This window comes from Phasianus colchicus, chromosome 8 (genome assembly GCF_987193195.1).
Source record: "Phasianus colchicus chromosome 8, bPhaCol1.hap1.1, whole genome shotgun sequence".
NCBI classification, from domain to species: domain Eukaryota; kingdom Metazoa; phylum Chordata; class Aves; order Galliformes; family Phasianidae; genus Phasianus; species Phasianus colchicus.
The window spans coordinates 34,845,073-34,856,332 of NC_143443.1; the positions used below are offsets into that span (position 1 = coordinate 34,845,073).

At 44.3% G+C, this 11,260-nt stretch overlaps 1 protein-coding gene across 1 annotated transcript; it reads right to left on the bottom strand.

The window, feature by feature from the left end:
- Window positions 1-655: 655 nt before the first annotated feature.
- C8H10orf143 (chromosome 8 C10orf143 homolog) lies at window positions 656-10,385 on the bottom strand. Its single transcript, XM_031597301.2, has 4 exons — window positions 10,063-10,385; window positions 7,633-7,773; window positions 7,428-7,493; window positions 656-4,632 (listed from the first exon to the last, which is right to left on the bottom strand). The coding sequence occupies exons 1-4, from the start codon at window positions 10,123-10,125 to the stop codon at window positions 4,603-4,605; spliced, it is 300 nt and encodes a 99-aa protein (XP_031453161.2). The 5' UTR covers window positions 10,126-10,385; the 3' UTR covers window positions 656-4,602.
- Window positions 10,386-11,260: the final 875 nt, after the last annotated feature.

Genomic DNA, 11,260 nt, shown 5'->3' on the forward strand with positions numbered 1-11,260 from the left:
AATGTCGGAGCTCCTGGGCACAGCTGTTACCTTCCCAGGAGTGTTGGGCTGTGCTGTGTGACCAAGGTTACACTTTGGGCAGTCCTTGTCCATGGAGGTGTTCAGAGCTGCAGGGATGTGGCACTGAGGAACGTGGGTAGTGGGCATGGGAGGGTTGGGCTGGGGGGTCTCAGAGCTGCAGCGCTGCCCAGCATGCAGCACTGGCTGAGGGAACTTGGCTTTGGAACCACGCAGCTATGGAGCAGAGTGATAATCTATATAAAGCAGTGAGATCCAAGGAGGTCAGAGCTTAGATTCCCAAGGCAGTTTGACACCTCCATTTCTATCTAAATCTGCAGGAACGTAGGTCTGATGCTAAGGTGCTCCAATTAGGTGAGGAAAAACAAATTCTGGAAAGGCAGGTGGAGATGAGCTGAGAAATGTGGATGTTTAACTCCCCATTAAGCCAAACCTGCAGAGAAATTATGCTGTTTCAAAGTATCGATTCTGTGTATCATTCATGTTTTTGGGCAGCGAGGGGAAGAACAGGGTGGGCTACGTTGTACAAATGAAGCTACATAGTATATAAACCCCAAACCCTTTTATTTACCTTGGTGCCTCGGTGCCTGCAGAACGCAGTTCAATTATTAATGGCAGAACAAAACCAGACAGTTCGTACTGTAGCCAAAGGTGGGTTTAATGCTTCTGCTTTTGCAACAACTTATAAAATACAAAGTTAAAAATATTGTATCATTTTCATCTGAATTAAAAACTGATTGTATGCTTCACTATATACACCTAAATAAAGTATATTTTAGGTTGTTTTGTGTACAAACCACAGCATTAAGAAAGATAAAGAATCGTATTTATCAACAAACCAAAATGGCATAGTTGTACAAGGTGAAGAAAAGTCCTACAAAAGTAGTGCTGAGGTTCTGCTGCAGATCTGACACCCATCTGCTTTAAGGGAACATTCACCATCCCCAGCTGCACGGCCCTCAGCTGCACCTGCTGCAGCACTCTGTGATTCTGCCTGAGCAAATCTTGAGGCAGATTGCAAATACAGCACGTCTATTGAATCAAACAGCAAGTCTTCACTATGCTGAACTATTTCAGCTGCAACTCATTTGTGCCATGGCTGATGTATAAATGCATCTAGTCCATTACAAGGCATGGGGCAAGCAATCACATCCTTCCATAGGATTCACTGTGAAGTTTGTGCAGAAAGTGGTTTCTTGTTGGTTTATGTTTTAACTCCAAGCCAACTCGAGGACTACCAAAAAGGAGGGAGCTGCTATCAAAACTGGACAGAGTATCTCCACTCTCTGCTAATCAAGCAGGAGCACACACACACCTGAACTGCAGTCACACTAGAAATACTTCTTAAATAGTGATGAAGCCAATGTTTACTTAAGAAGGAAAACTCAGGTATGACGCTCTCCTGATGCCCAATACGTTTTTGTATTAAGTATGAAGGCAAAAATACTGCTGGAAACTATCAGTAGTTCAGTAATTGTGATTTGTGGTGGTCAAGTCTGAGCTGCGAGATAAAAAAAAGGGTTTCCCAGAACAAAACATGTTATCAAATACTGTTCTCCCTGTTGTAAGAAGTGTTCCCATTCAATGCCTGTCCTTTTCTCAGCCTTTCCCCAGCTGCTGTTGGGCACGCAGATGACGGCTGCACCCGGCCCATCCAGCCCTCTTATGGCCATAGAATTGCTCTGACATACCCTGTATTGTGTTCCTGGGGAATGCAAAAGGCTGCAGTTAGATAAAGACCCAACCTGGGACAATTTTACTCCTGTTTCTATAGCATTTAGATATTTGAAGTATACACACGAATAACAGAACTACTCATCAATTAGATCTGATACAAAACGCAGCGCTACATTTTGAACAGTGCAAAGAAGGTAACCGTGTTCACACTGCAGGTTAAAAATAGTACAAAGTTCTCCTATTTTCTTGAGCTGTAGAGATGCAGTAATCTGCAAGGACAGAGCTGAGAGTCACTGTGGACAGTGTAATAAAATACCTGCACAGTGCACAGTAATGATGAGAAGACTGATAGGAGATAATTACATTAAAATCGAACAGAGTATGACTTCATCAGGGCTCTGTAATGCAGCCAGGAGGAACTATGACCAATCCTGTGAGTTATGTATGGTGGCACCTTACAACAACCAAGTAGTGGTTACCCTGAAAGGAGAAGGATTGGAAAGAGCATGATAGGAGCTACAAGGATTGTAAAGACTTCTCATTCTGACTGCATTCTATTGACTAAAATACAGTCAGGTTTTCAGCTAACAGAAGAAATATATGCACTGCTATCTATTTAAATGGGAAATCATCCTCTCGGTCTGATGGTTCATAGTGTATTGCCTGTGCATTAAAAGCAATATGGTGCTGCTTTGGTCCAATATATTCTAGCAGAAAACTTCTCCATGAACAAGTCCAAGTGTCATTTCTCTTCTTAAGACACCTTAAATTTTGACTGCATACTGTTCTGCTAACAGCTGCTTTCAAGCATTGAACTCAGTGACACCCAATAAGTTCTGAGTCATTTTGCAGTGACTAAACTTTTAGATACCTTTCAGCCTTCTACATTCAAAGTAACTATTTCAGTTTTTACAGCACAGAAACTGAAGCTCAGCCATCTTTTCTCTTGGCTGACATGGCTAAAAAACAATTGGAAACTCTTGTAAAAATGAACTGCCCACAAAATACAGCCTAGCTACCCAGTAACAAATATGCAGTTGCAGAGCAAACAGTGTGTTTAGAAACCATTTTACTTTACTATTTTGCACTAGTTGATAAACTCTATTATAAGGATATGGGAATTTGCTCATGCACTGCTATCATTTCAACTGAGCATATGTTCCTTTCTAGCTTGAATAGACACTATTGATTGTATCAACCTGTACTGGGAGCTAGAGAGCTCAAGTTGAATTTCTTACCTTCAAAGTAACACAACCATTGTGATTCTCTCAGTGATCTGATCTTTGAGCAGACTGTATGTCACTGAAGGAAACTGTGGGGTGTTTGAAACAACTGGAAGAACCACAGAATCACAGGGGTCAGGGAACCTCTGGAGATCATCCAGTCCAATCCCAGTTTGCAATGATTCATTTCCAAGGGATCTAAAATTCGTATGGGATTGGAGGATATCTATTCTTTCCTAACTAAACTTTCTGGGTGTCAGTTTAGTGCAGCTCTGCTTAATAAACTTATCTCCCCACCTGTCACTTAACTGAATTCAGTATTCATATGATATTCATCTACTTAGGAAGAATATCTTGTTAATAAAAGTCAACTCAGTGCTCACACTACAGCTACAGCTCCACACACGATATGGGAAGTGTTCTAGGACTATGATAAGATTTCTCTAAGAATTTTATGTTGTGATAAACACCACTGGGATAGTGACCTTTAAAGACTTGTTACGAGACTTTTGCAACTCCAGAGCTACCATTTTAATCTACACTGAGAACTGCCCTCAGAGCAGGAGAGGCTGGAAGCTGTTCTGCCTGCCTTGCTGCTGGTGGGCTGAACCCTGCCCAAAGGCTCCATGGAAACAGGGGACACTTCTCCTGTCAGTGGAGATTGCTTTCTTCCTGAGCTTTGGCAGGTCACAGCAATTTCTATCCAATGCATAAGGTAAGCATACTGCTATTCTGTTCTGGACAGCAGCCAGCTCCATTCCAGAGCAGCCACTGAAGTGTCACATCCAAATAACACAACTTGGATGCCTTAAAAGTTTAAAACCTGCAGGTGTTCAAAAATTACATAGGATTGCAGACTGCCCAAATGTTGATTAAATTATTTGTGGCAAGCCAATAAGATCAAGTTGGGTAACAAGCTGAAACAGACCTGTTCTAGTATCACAACAGTTGGAAAGAAAGGAATCCCAGAGCATCAGATGGTATCTTCAGCAATTTGAAAGGACTGCGTAGATCTGAAGCACCGCTCACCTTTGCATCATAATGTTGTTCAAATAACACTGATTTTTTTCTTTCAGATAGTTATCTGTCACATTCACAAACTGTGCTTCTTGTAAATCAAGTTAGAGTTTGACATGTAGAAAAGATACCTGAAATGGATGCATATTCTGGATTTTACAACAAAATAAGTTTCAGTAGGGTTTTCACTGGCCTTTACACAGCAGTCAAGCTGATCAGCTCTCTATCTAGAGCTGAAGAGTCCTCCCATTTCTTCCTGCTTATGTACAATTGAGCCAAAAGGCAGGCCCAGTACCAATGTGAACACAAGGACAACCTTCATGAGCATCAGAGAAAGTGCCTAAGTGAGACAGTGAAAAACCTTTTGTCAGCATGGCCTTTGGTCCAGTGCCAGGTGAAGACTGGGCCAAAGGCCAAATCAGCTTAACTGCTCCAAAAAGTTAAATCAAAAACATATTCTTTCATACATGTGAGATACCTTCAGTACAAAGGCATTTTTTCAAGTGTAAAAACAGTGGCATCCAACTGCGTGATGGAGGAGTAACGCATAGAGCAGCATGCTGAATGTTTGCCACGAGTGAACGTACTCCAGCTGTACGCTGCTCACAGGTGCATTTCCAGACTCCAACAGGGGAAGCAGCACTGCTTATCTGCAGTCTGTCGATCTCTAGCAGCCCAGGATGTGACTGAAGTGTCCCTGAAATGACAAAATGGTATGTGACAAGATTATCAAAACCTGAAGCTTTTTCTCAGTATCCATTTTCAAATGTGACTGTAAAAGAAATGGACAGTTCTGCTGACAGCACCTCAAATGCTCTCTGCTTTCCCAAACAACTCATGGACAAAGGTTAAAAACAACTGCAAATTCAGTACTGCTCTCATCTCAAACTGTGGCTTAATGCATTTCTGCTGTCCCTTCTGAAACACATGCAGTGATCGTGTCTACAAAAACAAGCTTCAATGTTGAGAGAGCAAGTCAAGAAGTGATATTCCCTTTGAATACACTTTGAAAATCATAGCATACAGTGTAGAAACAGAGACTTAAATGCTTTCAGGAAAGCTGGTGTGAATGAGGTTCCTCATGCAAACTACAATGCTGAGAAGACTATGCAAGATGAATCGTCTCAGTCCTGTATGCCTGTATTCTGTTTGCCTTACTCCAGGGCTTTTATGTTTTTGAATTTCCCTCTCATCAGTAGCATACAGTTTCTTAGAGAATTTTAACATTATTACTATGAACAAGCATTGCAACATTATTTATTTTGCTACCTGGAGGCTCTTCCCTTAGGGACATCTCAGCTGTTCTGAAGGACTTTCATGATGCATCTTATTCATTGTGACAAGTTCATTCTCCCAAGGTGAAATTTTAATTCTGAAGAAAATTATCAGCTTACTACACATTTTATTCTCAATATAGGCTTTTTATTATTTTAAGAATGAACATATTACTAACATAAGTCCTACTAAATTTATCCGATGTAACCGTGTTATCTATCATGGCATGGCTGCAAATAACTGATGGTCTGAAGGAAACACAACTGACAAATCTGTACAATCACTTCTCCCACAGCTAGAGGAGTTGTGGATGAATTGTGCTGTGGATGCAAGGACACCCACGTGAGCCAGCTTCTATCAGGATGGCTTTATGAGCTCAGCACAGCACGCATTCAGCTGCACTAGAACACAATCCCGGTTGCTCTAGCCCTGCCTTTGTGTCTGGCATTATGTCTAAACTAACAAGCCCTGCTGACTGAAAGCCAGAGTCAAAAAGAATCCCTCCCCTCTGCAAAAGCACACCACGGCTGCAAAAGCAGTCACACACTTCTTTCATCCAGATTGTTCCAGGTCCATGACTCAAATAATGGAGAACTGCATATATATATACACGCTAACTTGATTATTCCATCTTGCTCCTTGAACTCTAATTGGTATTTGTCATCACACAACAGACGTCGATAAACTTTGGCACCGCTACAGGGAACACCAAGGAAAGCAGAATCTGAGTCAGTCGCATTTTAGATCAGCCTGCTATGAGCAAAGCAGTTTCTATTTCAACTCATGATATGAGTCTAATTCAGCAAGAAGTCTAGCAAGTAGCTATCCAAGGGTTCCAAATGTTTATAACATCGACTTGAGTCACTATATTGACAGCACAGGACAGTTAAACGGGAAAATTCTTTACTTTTGAGATTCCAGCTCTCCTTGAGTACAGTCAGCAGTTTCCCTCCCTTGGTTCTTACAGCTGAAGTTCAAAAGCATTTAGAAGTCATCCATTACACCCAAATAAATGAATGCTTGTTGAAAAGGTGAATTATATATCCTAAGGCATCCGGGTTCCTAATTATGATTTGAAGGTTGTTACACAGTAAATGCCTTTTCAGCTCCCATAGGCTTAAGAGACTTCTGAAACTTTGGTTGGTCAAGAAGGGAAGATTGAGGTTGGATGTCAGGGGGAAGTTCTTTCCTATGAGAGTGGTGAGGTGCTGGAACAGCTGCCCAGAGAGGCTGTGGATGCCCCATCCATCCCTGGAGGTGTTCAAGGCCAGGTTGGATGGGGCCCTGGGCAGCCTGGGCTGGTGTTAAATGTGGAGGTTGGTGGCCCTGCATGTGGCGGGGGGAGGGGTTGGAGATTCATGATCCTTGAGGTCCCTTCCAAACTGGGCCATTCTGTGATTCTATGAAAATCTGCACAACTGAAACTGGAGGAGCACCATAACCTCCTTCACTGTTCTCAGCCGTTCTCTCTTGAGGCTTGGCCTTTAATGAATAGTAAAGCAGAAAGTACTTAAGATAACCATAACCTTTAGTGGGAGATTCCAGCACTACCACTGCAGTGTTCTTCCATATTATGCTGTGCCAAATTCCAGCTGTTGATTACAGCCTACACAAATAAAAAAGCTGGTTTTACCCAGCTTATTTTCCATATCAGGATGGCCCAGAGGACAGCAATACTCAGCTGTCCAAAGGCTTGCACTGCTATTCTGAAATGTCAAGCTGTCTGAGCCGAGCTTTGCTGGCTACTAGTTCCTTAGCCAGCTTGTTTAAAGCTGGGTCTAGTATGTTTGCAGTGTAAGATGCTATGCTGTATATCTGCTCTTTGGAAAGGAACTATCGAGTTAGAGGAAACAATAAGAAACAGAATGGGAATCCTGAGTATTTTGTTATGATTCCGTAAATCAAAGAAGACATAATAACAAGGTAGAGGAAGTTGTATGTTACTGTTTGCTTCAGTTACTTCCTAAACTCTGCTTTTTAGTGTGAATGTGAAAAATGTGTTTGCAGTCTCCATATTTTCCAACTGCTGCTGAAAACATATTAGTTTGTGCTCTGCTGGCATACCTCTGAAATGCTAAATCAATCTGCCTTCTTTTATTTACATGCTTTATTCCTGAGAAATGTAATTGTGGTTTTTATTAACTTTATGTTTTATGGATCTAATACTTAAGAACAAGTCTATCTTTTATGCCACAGAAAGAAGGTTAATATACTTACAGATTCTCCAGCAATACATCTTGGGCAAGGCTGGGCAGTACTTCTGCTTCCTTGGTTTTCAAAAATCTAATTAATAAAAACACGTACAGAACCATAAAAACAAACAAACAAACAAACAAAAAACACAACAATTACTTGCAATTTTATTACAAAACTGACTTTAAATGCGTTCTAATAAATAGATGTGTTGACAGCGTAAACATACCATAGAGCTTTGCTTTGTCTTTGTAGCCCAAGGACCACAGCCAGAGGAGACTTTCTGTTTAGAATCCAGCTCCATAGCACAGTCAATGAGGCGAGCATCAACCTCATTTGGAACAGCTTCTAAGGGCTTGCACACTCGCTTCTGAAAGAGTAAAAAGGAATATATGCGTGTCTTTACAAGGCATAGGCCATTGGGTACAAGCCTGCAGGATTTGTTTATGACTGACAGGGATCTTATATTCACTGGGAAGAACTGTCAGTACAGTGAGTTAGTAAATGGCAAGCACAAGGCCAGAGCACAAACACTGCATGGAGCACCGTGCCTGGCGCTGGATGAGCAGGGAGATGTGTGGATCTCACTAAACGTCTCTGAGCCTCAGTTTCAGAAAGTGGGGAGAGAACGCCGGTGGGAAAAGAGGATACGTCACCTTTCATTAGCATCTAATTTCAGATGGGGCTTATCAAAGGAGCAGATCATGGGAAGTTCTTAGAAACGGCTAATTAAATCACGGAAACGGAAGGAAAACCCTGCAGCCAAGTCAGACAGCTATGAAGACATCTTTTGTAATGATTTATTTGTGTCTTTTTCTACAAACTGTCACCTTCTTACAGCTTTCCTCTGCTACCCAATCAGCTTCCTGCTTCTCACCTCAACTGCTACCTGGTGTTGAAGGACTTTTGGATTTCCTGCAAATCGCTCCAACTCTGGAGCACGGGCTGTGTTAAGTGGGGATGCCTTTCTCACAGTTCTTGGCATCCCATGCAAGATTGGAGGTCTGCTGAGATAATGCCTCACTGTGCAAAGCATGTCATGAACCCAGAAGGGTAAAGGGCAGCTGTGGGGCAGCTGTGAGGCAGGCACAAATCAGGATCCCTAAGAAGGGAACAGCCCTTGACCTGTGACTGCACTAGGATGCTCCTTGAAACTGTAGCAGCACATTAATAATAATGAGAAATATCAGAACTGATGCAGGCATTTCAGGGTCTGGCTCTGACTGAATCCCAAGGAGATGTACATGCTTTTGAAATAACTTTCCAAACAAAGTTTGTTTAAGGAGTAACAACATTCCATCTCATTTAGGATCTCACAGGTGGGAGAGGTATTGCCACGGAACTGACAGACTACAGAAGCATGGAAACTAAATGGGAAATGTGAATATATCATGTAAAATAAAATGGATCAATACAACAGGAACCTCTGTGGAAAGCAGTTGGAAGGAGCAACTATCAAGGAATACAGGATATTTGGAAGGGAAGTAAATTAAAAAGTGAAATATGTATTGTACTAAGAAAGTGAATAATGTAATAATAAAAAGTCTGAGGAGGTCCTCCAAAGGCAGATTGCCTTCCATTGGGAAAACGTTCTCTTCCCTTTGTTGCAGCAGAACTTGTCCTTTATTAAAAGCTAGAGCGTGGTGCTACAGCAGCAGAGCCGGCACGGTGTGTGAGATGAAGGAACAGAGCAAAAAACGATTCACTGCCACGTATCAGAGGAAATTTGGCTTATTAAAAATAAACTCAAAGCATTGTTTTGGGGGAGTTTAAGACATTTAGCACCAGTGACAGGAATTCAGCACACAGAGCAGCTGGCTGACAATCCTATCACAGCGATGCCAAGACGATCTGTGGGAACTGCTGGCAGAGCTGGCTGCAGGGAAGGCTTCACTCCTGGAATTCTCTCTTAGGAAAGAAACAATCGATACATCAATCCTGCCTGTGAACGGAACGCATTTAGCACAGGGCTCAAAGTGCTTGTGATGAATAAGGATCAATGAGGGAGCTACTCAAAAGGCAACCACGCACTGCGTCAAAATGACTGATTTTGTTAGGGAGAGACCGTGGTACACCTCCAGCTTGAAACAGTTCAAGACAAGCACCAGCAATTCACAGCATGTCCCAGAACAGGCAGAAAACAGGGCTGCTCGCAGAGCAGATGTTCTGTCACTCTCTCCCAGCTGGCAAGTCCTGGGAAAACACGTGTGTTTGGTGAAAGGATGAAGGCCTCGCAGCGAAGCTGCTTCTTATGAAAAGTGAAACCAGAAGGGTGCAGAACGCGGCTGGGAGAGCTGTCCCGAGTGGGGAGGGTCCCCAGGGACCACAATTCGGAACGCTGCGCTCCACGCAGCACCGCCTCCAAAGGCCTCCGCGTCCAAACACCGCAAGCGCTACAGCACGGAGCTCCATACTGCAGGACGTCCCTGAAACGCTGCGCCGACGTGCAAAAATCAATCACGCGTCCCTCCGTACGACACACAGCGGGAGCAGAAGAAGCAGCAGAGAATCTTTCCCATCGACAACAGCGTTTAGAACGACCTCTAGGCCGGGGCTCAAAACCCCGAAGGGCAGAACCCCTCCTCGCCGCCGCCAGGGGGCTCTGAGCCCGCCGTGCCCGCCCGGGGCCGCCATCCCCCGCCCGACCCTCGGCACTCACACGCTCCGGTTCTCCCGGCTCCGGTTCCCGCAGCCCCCGCCGCCCCCGCGCCAGCGCCTCCATGGCGGCGGGGCGGCACACGCGGCTCCAGAGCCCCGCCTGGACCCGCTGCCGCTCCGGGCACTGCCGACCTCCCGCACGGGGCGGAGCCGGGGGACGGAGGGCAGCGTGCCCGGGGTTGGGGCGGTGAGCGGAGCTGCCCCGGGGGAGGTCGCTGAGCCGCCGTAGCTCGGAGTATCGCGGAAGGAGCAGAGCGCAGCAAGTTTTATCTGCTGTTATTTCTGCACGTCCTGAGCGATAACGGCGCTGTTGGGCTCCTCCCTACGTCGGGGTGACGGGGATGTGCGGGAATGCAGCGCGGAGCTATGGGGAGTTGGGATGGGTCAGTCCGGAGAAGGACGGAGCGTATAAACAGGAGGGGGAACGGCTGTTTGTGAGGGTGGATAGTGATAGGACATGGGGGAATGGTTTTAAACTGGGACGGGGAAGGTTTAGGTTGGATATTAGGAGGAAGTTTTTCAGCCAGAGGGTGGTGAGGCACTGGAACAGGTTGCCCAAGGAGGCTGTGGATGCCCCATCCCTGGAGGCATTCAAGGCCAGGCTGGATGTGGCTCTGGGCAGCCTGGGCTGCTGGTTGGCGACCTGCACACAGCAGGGGGTTGGAACTGGATGAGCACTGTGGGCCTTTGCAACCCAGGCCATTCTATGATTCTATGACTCTATGATATGATTCTCCTGCACCAGCTATCTCCCACCAAAAGGGAGAAAACAAAACACACAGGAGGAGGTGTGACCGAGAGAACCCAACAGAGCTCGTCACTCCCTGTTGCTGCATGTCACAGATAATATTAGAGTCTTCCTTTTAGTTTTTTGTGTGTTTTTTTTTTTTTTTTTTTTTTTTTGTGGGTCTTGAGACCAGCACAGGCTTAAATCCTCAGTCGGGAACATCTAATACACCGCTTGTCTGTTATGCTCTGCTAAATCAAGCTATTTGCATTGTCAAGCTATCCCTGGCATTCCTTGCAGTGCTTATTCTGCACTAGGGATCCAGTTGTACTTACACTGTATGCTCTGTCACATTCTTTGAGCCTGAGGGTGTACCACAAAAAAATTAATCCACAGATTCTTTTTTTTTTTCTGTTGTTTGTTTTTGTTTTTAATTTAGCAATTGACATGCCTGATAGAAAAAAAAAATAAA